Source organism: Phodopus roborovskii, unplaced genomic scaffold (assembly GCF_943737965.1).
Source record: "Phodopus roborovskii unplaced genomic scaffold, PHOROB, whole genome shotgun sequence".
Taxonomy (NCBI): Eukaryota; Metazoa; Chordata; class Mammalia; order Rodentia; family Cricetidae; genus Phodopus; species Phodopus roborovskii.
In genome coordinates this window covers 193,361-207,162 of record NW_026126009.1, presented here as the reverse complement: position 1 = coordinate 207,162, position 13,802 = coordinate 193,361, and the positions used below count along the sequence as shown (strand labels likewise).

At 39.6% G+C, this 13,802-nt stretch overlaps 1 protein-coding gene across 2 annotated transcripts in view; it reads left to right on the top strand.

Moving 5' to 3' along the window:
* The first annotated feature begins 367 nt into the window (after positions 1 to 367).
* Rp2 (RP2 activator of ARL3 GTPase) overlaps positions 368 to 13,802 on the top strand; it is a 33,086-nt gene continuing 19,651 nt past the window's right edge. For both annotated transcript variants that reach the window (XM_051179306.1, XM_051179307.1), the window contains exons 1-2: positions 368 to 660; positions 9,756 to 10,421. In XM_051179306.1, coding sequence (XP_051035263.1) covers positions 559 to 660; positions 9,756 to 10,421 — 768 coding nt within the window. In that variant the 5' untranslated portion in view covers positions 368 to 558. The remainder of the gene's footprint in view (positions 661 to 9,755; positions 10,422 to 13,802) is intronic.

Here is a 13,802-nt window from a genome sequence, read left to right as displayed (position 1 = left end):
TTTCTCGCGCGATTTATGTCATAAAACAAGTCTACTATTCCATATGGCATGCTTTCTAAAGCTTCGACTTTAGAAACTTTGGAACATTGAGCACTACCTTAGGGGAAAGGAACCCAAGCTAGTCCCACACCAGCCAGCTAGCTCAGCCTAGTTCCCCGGAGAGGAGTTGCTGGGGGCGGGTCAGGACCGACCTGGGGGCTGGGGCCTCTGTGAATGCAACAGAGCTGGCCAGCCCTGTCGATGACCTAAGAGCCAGGTTTGGATTGGTGAATGAGTATTTCGGCCTGAGCTCATAGGCGCAGAGCAGCTTGTGGGGCTTTGATTGGCTCAGTGGCTGCTGACCGCTTATTGGCTGCCATAGGTCGTCAAGGCGACCGAGGGGTGGAAAAAAGGAGAAGGGTGTTAGGCCTGGCAGGAGTGCTGAGGGTTTTGGGCGGCTGGGCTGCTCTCCTGGGCGGTGTCCGGGAAGCTGCTGCCCGAGTCGCCCTGGGTTTCCGCCACCCTCTGAGAGGTGTCCGAGCGCGTGGGGTCCACTAGCGAGACCTTTAGGCCGGCGCCATGGGCTGCTGCTTCTCTAAGAGACGGAAGAGTGAGAAGGAGGCGAAGACTGAGGGAGAGGAGGAGCAGCCCAAGCTGTACAGCTGGGACCAGCGGGAGAAGGTGATGTTTTGGGGGTTCCCTACTTTGCGTCTTCCCAGGCTGCCCCTCGTGGGGATCCCAAGGAGCAGACGAGAACCGGGCAGCAAGGCGGGTGGCCCACAACTGCCTTTCTCTCGCGCGCTCAGGGAGCTGAAGTCGGGACGCAGGATTCCGGGGCGAGCTCAAAGGAGTTAGTAGTCTGCCTAGCTAGACCCCCAGGGCCTCTCCCTTGGCTCTGCACCCTGACTCGCAATCCCAGGATGGACTCCGGGGAGGGAAAAAGCAGGAAGGATGCTGGATTTCCAATCAGCTCATATCACCAGCAGTGGCCAAAGGGGTTTGGTCGAATTAGACACTCCAGACTGCTTCTCATCCTTTCAGCTGCTTGTTCCTTAGCTGTTTCTCTTTTGTCTGCCCTTTCTGACAAATCACTTTTGGTGTCTCTTGGTGCCACTCAGTTACTAAATGGATTGTTTCATGTCCACCTTTACTCTCCCACCGCTTCTGTTTACAGGAAAGGAATAATAAAAATTGAGGCTGTCTTAGAATGTATTGTGTAAGGTGAAAGTACCTAACATAAACCAGGAAGTCTGTTTTTTATTATTGCTTTATATGAATGAAAACGCCCTTATTTTTATCTTATATATAGCTAGAACCCAAAAAGGTTTGAAAAAACCACCTAATCTTGCACAAAACACACTTACTTAGGCATTAATTTCACAATGGTTCCTCTTTCTACATAGTTCTTCATTTCTGCTCAATATAGTTGCTTACTAAAACACTATAATAAACATCTATTATTTTGGCTTCCTAAACAAAAGGAGAGATCCATTTTTAAGTGGGTGTCAGTTAACTATTGCTTAATGCAACGCCTTTGACCAAAACAATACTTTATAGTAAGTCTATTATTAATGTTTTGATATGATGAATCATCCTGCAGCGTTTCAAATCCCCGGCAGTATTTAGATATTCTTATAAACAAGATCCTCAAAATGTTTGGTGGAATTCTTAGGCCCAGTGTTTTACCTTTGACTCTGAAACCCTTCTTGAGCCATGTGGCCTTTTATTCCTCTTCTCTTTTATCAGTACTTTGTCATTTAGGAAAGTGCTCTGTTTTTTGTTTTATAAGAAGATTGTACCTATCAAAGTTATTCGATGGATGGATTTTTTATACAGCCTTAGGATTTCTAGCACTGCTGTTTAAATTTTTATCCCTAGTACTGGGGATTGGACTATGTTAGGCAAACATTCTACCACTGAGTGGTATCCCTAACTAAACAATGCTCTTTAAACTTGAACTTCCTGCTCCAGAGAGTTGTTTTTGGTTTGTTTTAGCTTTTTGTTTTAAGGTCACAGGCTAAAACTACAAGTGTGTTTATATTTTTGCAGTAGCCTAGGTTGGCTATGGCTCATTTTTCACAGTAATTGTCTTACAGCTAACTTCTACTAACAAAGTTCTGGTTAGTTGGGATATTTTGTTCTTGTTGCAGTATTGTACTTTTGTGACAGGATCTTCTTTATTATATTTTGAGACAAGGTCTCACATAATTCTGATAGCCTTGAATAACTGTCTGGTCCTCCTGTCTCCTTCTCCTGATTGCTGGAATTGCAAGCATGTATCACCACTTCTGGTTAGAGACAATGATCTGTTATGTACCTCTGGCCAGCCTGTTACATATTATGTAGCCCAGGCTGACCTTGAACTTTTGGCAATACACTACCTCTCAGCCTACTGTGTACTGAAATTATGGACTTGTGTTACCACACCCTGGTGGTTGGGATCTTTTATGTGGATGTATTCTGTGATTTTTCTTGTCCTATTTGTCTAAGTAAAAGTACTGAAAAGTAGCATAGGGGTTATTAACACCTAAGTGCCCCCTCTCCCACCACATAGATGTGAGCATGCATTAAACTTTCTGGGGTAAATAGGAATATTAAAAAATTTTACTTTTAGTTTTTATTTAAACTATGTAAAATAAAAAACTTTTTTTTATTTATTTACATTTTTTTATCCAATACAAAGTTGTCAGCCCTGAAACCATATACACACAAACAGTAAAAATAGACTCAGTAGTTTGTATTTATATATTTATGCATACTTATACATACACATTATATGTAATAATACTAAAGGAACCCTTTTTGAGAACATTGCTAGGCACTATAGTTGTAGAGATGTAAGAGCTGTTACTGGATATGTAAAATAAGCTTATTCTTCTGGGTGTATGTATATAATAAAGGTTAAAATCTCTTTTGTGGTGCTGGGACTAGAACCCAGAAAGCTAGTCAGGCACTCTACCACTGATCTGTGCCCCCATCCCTCCTGTGGTACTCCTGCTAAGGTTGGTCTTACTATCTCTTGAAACTTTGTTTTTCACTAGAAGGAATTGAATGCAAATACACAGCCTACAGAAACAACTGAGATATATTAGGTTTTCATAATGTTGTGGAGTATATGTGGTTTAAAGTTAGATGAATTAGTCAACCTGTAAGACATTTTAAAAAATGAGCCTATAATATTCTTACCATTGGAAAAGTAATGTTTAAATTTTTCTTAGGTAGTATAAGAGTTGACAGGCACCCCATGGGTTTTAGGTTTTGTGTTAGGTAATTAGGTCAGCCTTAAGGGACTGAAGCAAGGAGAAATTGTCTTAATTAGAAAGAATGTTTGGGGCTAAGTAGTGTCATGGCAACTACATGCTGCAGTCAACAGTGGAAGAAATTAATTTTCCATTGCTGCTGACTCTGAAAAAAGGAAAAAAAAAACCTTATTACATAGTTACTACACTGACATCATGAGAAATATTTTTGGATTGCAAAATCTCTTTTTAAATCATTTGGAAAGAAATGCTTTTCTCATTATTTGTACACTGCATTCAATAGCTAAGCAAATATGTATGTATGTATGTATGTATGTATGTATGTATTTAAACACCAAGGAAGAGCCAAAATTATTATTCTTGCCCTCCAAGAGCTTACTGGCCCTTTGGAGTAAAAGCAGGAAATATTGAAGCAAAAATGAAATGAGGATGGGTGGCATGGAAAAATAGTTGTCAGTTTTCAGTTAACCATATTAAAACTCCTTAATAATAGAAATAAGAACTAGTTACCTTGGCCATGCATGATGGTGCACACCTATAATTCTAGCAACTAGGGAGGATCGGTGCTTGTGAGTTTGGGGCCAGCCTCCTGGGTTTCAGGCTGCCCTATGTGGGTGTGGTCAATTATGAGACTGAGATCTTGACTCCTTTAAAAGAAAAAAAAATAGTTCTGTAAATGATGGCCTAAGTATGCACATTGTGGTTTCAACATAAAGAACACACTTGTGTTTGTCTCATGGTCATTAGACATAGTACTTATTAAAGCTAAAGCCTTAGGCCACAAATTCAAGTGTCTGGTTGTGCAATTTGGGATATTGCCGGTTTCTTACCTATAAAGTTGGCTAGTGGTAAAGAGTTCTGCACAATTTAGCAAGGTGAAGGCATGTTCTGAAGAAGAGACTTTTATTTTGTTTTGTTTGTTTTGTTTTGTTTTTCGAGACAGGGTTTCTCTGTAGCTTTGGAGGTTATCCTGGAACTCATTCAGTAGACCATGCTAGCCTTGAACTCACAGAGACCCACCTGCCTCTGCCTCAGAATGCTGGGATTAAAGGCATGAGCCACCACCACTCGGTTAACATTTTTTTTTTAAGAAGAGACATTAGAAAGTAATGATCATCTCCAGAGATATACTTCAAGCACAACTTACAAGAGGTCATAATTCCCAGAATTTTCATCAATAGAAGGGGTGACTTTGTAGGGAACCAATGTCTATGTTAGAACCTTCAGAGGTTAGATGGGTGACCTATTAAAAAGAAGTATCTGCAGTGAGTAGGAAGCTAGATGCTATTTTCATCATCATCTAAGTATGTGTGATAATTTAGTTGTCTACTGATGTGAACTAAACCATTCCCAAACTTCAATCACCGGCAAATACTGAGTTGTTTATGATTGTGCTCTTTGTGTAGAGCTAAGCAGGTTTGAGTCTGTATGGCATCAACTATGGCAACTTGAGTAGGGACTGAAGGATGGCCTTCAGGATGGTTTAATCCCAAAGCTGGCTGTCAGGATGATAACAGGCATTCAGTTTGGAGCTCAACTGGTACTGAAGGCCAAGCACTCTCAGGGTGTAGTCTGGGCTTCTTCACAAGGCGAGGAGCTCCCAGGGCCAGTGACTCCAGTGACACTAGTAGATGCTACATCTCCCCCTGCCCAATAATTGTCTCTGATTTCAATATTTCATTACATATATTTTTTTTTAAGATTTCTTAGTTTACAATTGTGTATATATATGAGTATCTGAGTGTGGGTTTGTATATATGAGTGCAATGCCTGGAGAGGGCAGAATCATCCTCTGGAGCTAGAGTTCCATTCATTGATAAACCATCTGACATGAGTGATGGGAACTCTCTTACCAGCCTTTTATTATGTGTATTTTAAGAGAACATGTAATGTGCATATTAAAACTTAGTTATCTGCTCTTTAGACAGCTGACCTGAACAAGGAGAAGCTAATGGGCCCACAGACTGATAGCTGGGAATCCAGCATGGGACTAACTCAGACCCCCTGAATATGGGTCTCAGCTAGAAGGTCTGAGCAGTCTAAGGGACCTCTGACAGTGGGACCAGGATGTATTTCTGGTGCATGAAAGGACTTTGGGAGCACATTCCCCATGGAAGGATACTCCTTAACCTAGAGACAGGAGAGAAGTCCTAGTCCCTGCTCCAAATGACTTGACAGATTTAGATGACCTGTCCTGGAAGGCATCAACCTACATGTGGAGTGGGGGATGGGGTGGGAGGGGAGGGTGGTCGGGGGGGGGGGCATGGGAGGTGGGAGAGAGGGAAAAAGGAGGGGAGGGAGGGAACTGGGATCAATATGTAAAATAAAAATAAAAAATAAAATAAAAAAAGAACTTCTCTTTAAAAAGACTTCTTTTTGTAAACTGGATTTTCATTAAATTGAACAAATTCCATTATTATATCTCAGAATATCATTATTGAAGTTAACTATGCAAATAAAATATAATGAAATTTTTTCTGGCTGCTTAGTAAAGGAATAAGATGTTCACTGAAGAGATATCTCAGTGGTAGAGCACTTGCCTAGCATGCATGCATGATACCCAGGGTTCAGTCCCCAGTAGCATTAAAAATGGGAAAGACATGAACATAAGTCCACAGCACACTCAAGCCTACTAAGAAAATAGCTGAGTAATTTAGGAATAAATTTTATGTTGGTGTTTGCAACAAGAATCTTAACTAGTAGTAAAGATTTATATAGGGATGTGTAGGTGTGGGTATGTGTGTTAATTTGTTTGACCACAGTGTGGGCCCACACATGCCTTGGTGTGCTTGTGAAGGTCAGAAGACAACCTTGAGTGTCAGTCCTGGCTTTCCACCTCATTTGAGACTGTCTTTTGTTGTTTGATGCTGCATAGGCCAGGCTGGTTGGCCTGTGAGCTTCCAGGGAATCCTCCTATTGCTGTCTCTTGTCTTGAGATTACATATGTGTGTTGCCATGTCTGGCTTAATGTGAATTCCCAGGATCTGAACTCAGATCTGCATGAGCCTCCCAAGTGCTAAGAATGTAGGTGTGTGCCACCACACCCAGCTTCATTTTCTAAGAAAAAAGTTTAAGTGCATTTAATGTGTGCATTTGTTTTGCTTTCATGTATATCTGTGCACCACATGCATTCCTGGTGCCCAAGGAGGGCATTTGATCCCTTGGAACTAGAGTATAGACAGCTGTGAGTTGTCATGTGGGTGCTGAGAATCAAAGCTGGGTCCTCTGCAGGAGCAGCAAGAACTCTTAACTTCTAATCCATCCCTCCAATCCCCCAATTTTGTTTATATTTTTTTTTCAAAGTGTGCTTATGGACAAGTTAATTTTACACTTGTTAGATGTATAATTGAAGCTTATTATAGGTTCAGGTCTTCATATTTCTAGTTTTATCTATTTTTGGATATGTAAATATGTGTGTGTATGTGCAGGTACATGCATGTGGGTGCACATACACATGTATGTGTCTATGGAAGCCAGAGAACATCCTCTGGTATAACTCCTCAGGAAACATTCATACACATACCCTTGTTTGAGACAGGCAGGTGTCCTGAAATTCTCCAGGTATGTTAGGCAGTACCCTGTTACTGTCTGTAGTGCTAGAGTGATAAGCTTATACTACCACACCCAACCTTTCACATAATTGCTGGGGATTGAACTTAGGTCACTGTACTAGAATTATCTTTTTCTCCCTGAGGCTCTTTTGTGGTCTAGTACATGGCTTGTTTTGTTTTTTCCTGTTTGTGGTAGGGTATTGTTATTTAATACAGGCTGGACCTGAGCTGGTTATTGTCCTGCAACAGCCTATTTATTTTGTGTGCATAAATGTATTTTCTTTATCAACTAAACCATCCTCCCAATCCTGTATTTGTGGTGATATCTTGCTTGTACAAATAAAGCCTGTCTGAAGGTCAGAAAATGGAGCTTGTCACTAGCTAACCATAGAGGCCTAGAGGTCTATACAGACAGACAGGAAGTGAGCTAGCTGGGCCGAAACAGGATATAAGCAGGGAGAAACAGGAACTCACTCTCTTGTCTTCAGATATGCTAAGGAGGTAAGGTGTGGTGGTGGTTTGTTCCTTCTCTCTGATCTCTCAGCATTTTTCTCTATATCTGACTCCAGGTTTTTATTACATAGATCAATTAAGAACTCCATTTACATGTATTTCTAGATTTTCATTTGGGGGTCTTTTTTTAACTTATAAATAATTGAGAGTAGTAGTGTTAGAAAATATTCCCTTAAGTGGATGGGGATTGGGAGAAGACATGGGGAGTGGGAGGATAGGAGGGAGAAGAATTGGATTGGTATGTAAAATAAGATTGTTTTCAAAATAAAAAGAAAACTTCCTTAGATTTTATTTTATATTTTAGTTTACCTCATTTGGAAGTGCTAGGGATACAATCAAGGGTCTTGTGGATGTTAGGTAAGTGCTGTACAACTGAGCAGTCAGTACCTCAACCTCTTCTCCTTAGATAATTTGCTCTTTCGTTTGTTTTCTTAGGGTCTCATTGTATAGCCCAAGCTGGCCTCACAGTGCCAACCTTTCAGCTTCAGCCCACCTGCTGATTCAATTTCCTCCACATTTCTCCAATTGATGCATTCTTCTATTCCCTTCTAACTACTTCAGTCCTTTCTGGCTAAGCTTCTCAGATTCATTCATTCTCCATATTTCCATATTCTTATTAATCTGTCTGAAATGTATGTTTAGCATACTTAAATTGCCCCATGCTATAGACCAGTGCTCATCCTAGGACATCACGTAAAATTGTATAAATATAATATTGTATATGATGGAATAAGTCACTTTAAGCTAATTTAAACAATTAACATGCTTACATGTTACTTTGTAAATAAACAATATATGTACTGTATCTATAGGAACCTGTTTCTAGTATATAGTTTTGCATGAAATATTTTTCCATAAGCAATTAAAATAGTTTTAATAGATTAAAAGCTAATATATTTTCAGCTATTGTTTTAAACTGTCAGACTGGCCTTTTATTAACACACTGTCTTCCTCTCTCCCTCCCCTTCCCCTGTGTGTGTGTCTCTGTGTGTGTTTGTGTGTGTGTGTGTGTCTGTGTTGTGTCTGTGTGTTTCTCTATGTGTGTGTCTGTGTATCTGTGTGTATCTGTGTCTGTATGTCTGTGTGTTGGGGGTATGTGTTGCAGAGCAGACTCAGAGTCTCAGGCATGCTAAGCACACTCCATCACTGAGTTACATTTCTAGTCTCTATATATTGGCAGCACAGTTAAAATTACAAAAAATAATGTGACATATTCTAGGCATACTACTTAAGATTGTGTGGGGCCTAGTTTATACTATCTAATAGGATGGCAAAAGTTAAAAAGTTACACTGGATGAATAGCTCAGTCAATGTCTGATTAACATTTGTAGATTTAAGTACCAAAATACCAAGGCTTGTGTGTCCTTATATTCTTCTATTATCTGTGATATATGAAAATCTCTGTTAGGGTTTAGAAACTTACACCCAAATATCATTTTGTAGTAGGAAAAAGAAATGGAAGTTACAAAATTTGAAGCACCAGGAAAAGCAAATCACCAGAAAGCTGTAATAGTATGTATTTGTATGTTTTATTGTCTAATGTTCAGGTATAGGGATGGACCCAAGGCCTTGTACATTCTGAATACACATTTTAATACCAAGCTACATCCCAACCTGAAATATATGTTTTGATAAGGATAGATGCAGAGGATATAAGTTGTACTTTCCTAGCAATGTTTTTGCAACAGACCCTTGCTCTGTAGCCCTGGCTGGACTTGAGCTCCTAGTAATCTTCCTGCCTCAGCTTCCTAAGTGCTGGGATTGCAGGTATATACACCCATGCCTGACTTACATAGCTATTCTGTTAGAATAATTACTTTTAAAAATGTATTATTTATCCTTGCACTCCGTACTAATTTTGAGGCTACACAAATCCCAAATAAGCTGAAAGATTGTTAATCAGAGCAATGATGATATGTCATCTGAGTTAACTCATAGGAAGACCCAAATTATAGTATCACACGGGCTTCCTTTTAGCTTTGCATGCCCAGGCATGAAATTTGATAGCAGAAAAAGAGTGGATCCATTTCTTGGGAGGTAGATATATATTAACCACGGTTATAAACTTTATATTATTTAAAGTAATTGTTAAATTCACTTGTGATTGCAGAGTTGTCATTACTCTTAGAAAATGAAAAAAAAGTCCTTGAGGTTCTAGGCTTTGTGTATGTGCATGCATACCCCCAGTTGACAATAGAAATGGTTGAAACAAGATCTAAGCACTTGGTGAATGTGTCCTTGAACTTTGATTTCTTTCCCCCTTTTCCTACCTCATTCTTTTTATTTACTAGGGAAAAATGTGTCCTATTCATTTTCTAGTTTACTGCAAAGTCAATGAGATTGAGAAGTTAAGTTTTAGCATTAACAATCGTGTCTGGCATCCCATAGGCACTTATTTGGTTTTGGTGAATAATGTTAACAATACTCAAGGTCTTGTGCTTTGTCCCTGCAGGTTGATCCAAAAGATTACATGTTCAGCGGGCTGAAGGGTGAAACAGTAGGTCGCTTACCTGGAAAAGTGGCAGGACAACAATTTGTCATTCAAGACTGTGAGAACTGTAACATCTATATTTTTGACCACTCAGCTACCATTACCATTGATGACTGCACCAACTGCATACTTTTTTTGGGACCAGTGAAAGGCAGTGTGTTTTTCCGAAATTGTAGAGATTGCAAGTGTACATTAGCTTGCCAGCAGTTCCGTGTGAGGGACTGTAGAAAGTTGGAAGTCTTTCTGTGCTGTGCCACTCAACCCATTATTGAATCTTCCACAAATATCAAGTTTGGGTGTTTTCAGTGGTACTACCCTGAGTTAGCAGCCCAATTCAAAGATGCAGGGCTGAGTATCTTCAATAACATATGGAGTCATGTTCATGATTTTACACCTGTGTCAGGAGAGCTCAATTGGAGCATTCTTCCAGAAAATGCTGTGGTTCAAGACTATGTTCCTATTCCAACTACTGAAGAATTCAAAGCTGTACGAATTTCCACAGAAGCCAATAGAAGCATTGTTCCCATATCCCGGGGTCAGAGACAGAAGAGCAGCGATGAGTCATGCCTAGTGGTATTATTTGCTGATGATTACACAACAGCAAATGCCAGGAAACTAATTGATGAGGTAAGGAGAAAGAAAAAATAAACATAGGACCGTGCTACTTTGTAGAATTTCTAGGTTTTGTTGTTATTGTTTACAAATTAATTATTAGAAATACTGGCAACCCTCAAGCCATAGTCTCCCAATTCCTTGGCTCTACATCGTTTTCCTTAGAAGCAGATTGCATGGGCCTCAAAATCCTTTTTCAAGACTGTTTACTACTACAATTCAATTTAATAAGCATTTGTCAGCACCAGTTATATGCAGGTTATGCTTTTACCATATTTCATTCATTATATGATGCATGTTTGTTTTCCATGTCTTTGTTTAAATACATTATAATTAGGTGTAACTTAGAAATAATAGAACATAGGTGATGCTGGAAATTAAGGCATATAGATACAGTTCTTTGCCTCAAAGGATTTCTGTTCTTCATAAACAATTTCCACACACGCTCACGACAGTATTGCATATTGAAGTATGGCCTTTTCTAATGATGTACTGAGGTCATTTCTTAGGAGTTTTAATTGGTTAGGGATTGGAAATGACATTTAAGGATACAACTTCTAGCCAGGCAGTAGTGGCACATGCCTTTAATCGCAGCACTCTGGAGGCAGACGCAGGTGGATTTCTGTGAGTTCCTCAGCTTGAGGCCAACCTGGTCTACAGAGCAAGTTCCAAGATAGGCTCCAAAGCTTCACAGGGAAACCCTGTCTCACAAAACCAACCAACCAACCAAACAAACAAACAAAAAGAATACAACTTTTAGACACTGTTTTGACTGTATCATCCTATTGGGCTCCTTATTTTCTTTTGCCCCATCGCCATTGATAGGAGGCTGGAATATACAATTAACATGACTAAGATGGGAATTGGAATGTCAAAATCTCCAAGAATTATGAGTGGTGACTTTCAATGAGGTCATTAGAGAAGAGTTAATGCATAGCAGCTTCCCCTTGGAAAGCATTTGAGAAAGGAAAAGTTAAGGCTCCAGAAGCAGAAGTTCCTTGGTTGGTAGGTGTGCCAGTAGAAAGATGTATTATCAGAATTTATCCAATAGGAATCTGTTTAAACCTAAAATTCAAATTTCTAGAGGAGACATAAGTTTCTTTCTGATGGGATTATTTTAAAGTTGAAGCGCACCAAGAGTGATTGTGTTGACAAAAGGTAAGAGTGACTACTACCTCTGTATGGCTGTATGTCTGTAATGCAGAGAACCCATGTCTGAAATCTACAAAGTATATTTGAGGTACAGCTTTTTGTGTGTGTGTGTGTGTGTGTATGTGTGTTATACTTTTATTTATTTATTTATTTATTTATTTAATGTAACCAAGTCCATTTAAATGAAAACAAACATTTATAGACAATATTTGGGAATTTGGGCGTCATTCTTTCCAAACTTCTTGCTGGTAAGGGGCGCTGTCATGGGGGATTCTAAGAAGATACAGAAATCATGGCTGTAGTCTGTAAGGCTGCTTTGTCCAGCTGTTTTGAATGTAGGATCACCTGGTACTCTGTTTCAGGCGGTCTGGCTTGATCAAACCACATTAGTCTGGAAGGAATCCACAGCTTTTCATTTTCTGTGGAAACAAAAATAGAAATCCTTTTCCCCAGTAACTTGTCCTTGAACTTAAATTTTGGAGTTAAAGCATTTTTTTTATTTATTATTTTACGTGTTGATCCCAGTTTCCTTTCCCTCCCTCCCTCCTTTCTTCCCTCCCTCCCTCCCTCCCTTTTACCCTCTCTTCCCTCTCACATGCACCCTAACCACCCTCCCCTCCCATCCCCCCACCCCAATTCCATATGTAGGGGAATGCCATCCAGTTCGGGTCATGTAGATCTGACAGGTCATGTGAAGTAGGGACTAGGGCTTCTCTCCTATCTCTAGGTTAAGGCAGTTATCCCTCCATGGGGGATGTGTTCGCAAGATCCTTTTGTGCACCAGGGATACAACCTAGCTCCACTGTCTGAGGTCCCTTAGACTGCTCAGTCCTTCTAGCTGAGACCCATATTCAGGGGGGTCTGAGTCAGTCCCATGATGTCTTCCCAGCTATCAATCTGGTGGCCCGTTAGCTCCTCCTTGTTCAGCTGTCTCTATGTGTTTCTGCAGCCTGGTCTTGTCCTCTCCATCTGCATCTGGGTTCTACTTCAACTCAGTGTTTATGTATGGGTGTTTGCTCCTGTTTCCAACAGGCATTAATTGAGGGCTCCATGGATAAGTTAGTTGAGGTACAGCTTTTAAAACTATAGAAGCTACAGTATAATTTTAAGACTTCTCTTTTCTCCTTTTTTTTCTGATTCAGGGTCTCTCTGCATAGCCCTACCTGACCTGAAACTTACTATGTACACCAGGCCTGTGTCTTTGAATGTCCAGCAATCCTTCTGCCTCTGCATCCCAGTGGCTTAAATCGTTGTGTCTGGTTTAAGATGTTGATGTTTTCTTTTGTTATGCCAGTATGATAAGAAGCATGCTGTAAGTTTTGTAAAATGTAGAAAAATATGCTTGTAGCCTTTGCACTATCTAGACACATGCTAATTCAACATCTCAGAAGTAAATAATCTTCATTAGGTTATATGGCAAATTTATTTGTATGGTGAATTTTTACTACATAGAATTTTCAAAGGATTAATCATCCAAGTTAAACTCCATTTTGGTAGATTATTAGGAGTTGATACAGATATTTTAACATACTTAAAGAGAAAAATCTATTAACACAGTCTTTATTTGTGAGTCACCAAAGTTCTGAACCTTTTGACTTTCAGTATCTGATATGTGAAATGGCCTTTGCAAGAAAGAATATGACTTAAAAGTGTGATATTCTTTAAATGTCCTTCTGGAATGCCAAATAAAATTCCTACACTCATAATAATAATAATAGCTTACTCTTAGTGTTAGATATATAGTTTTATTATATGTCAGGCACTGTTAAAAAGGATTTAGATGAATTAACCAAGTGTTCAAACCAGCCCCATGAACCATAGACAGGGTAAGTAACTAGGCAAAGGTCATTCAGCTAGTTGATACACAGCAGAGCTGTGATTCATCCTTGCAGGCTGATAAGCTTCCTGTGTATTAACCCTTAAACATAAAACTGCTGTGCTGTCCCAGGGATGAAAGAAAGCTGATGGATGTTTGGCATAGGAATGGGACCCAAAGCATGTTGACTCAGGGCTTCTAAACTAGAGATGCTTTGGTTACAATTGTCCAGTTCTAAAAGCACAAAACTAAGGACTAAATGGTTAAAATGACGTTGTTTAGAGGTCACCAGTGTTCCTGTAATGCCTCACCTATGCTCTATAAGTAAGTTCAATGAACTAATTGGTTTATACAAAAAGAAAAAAAAAGGAATTGAAAATGAAAATTACATATGGAGAGTATCGAAACATGCTGAATAGTAAAAAACT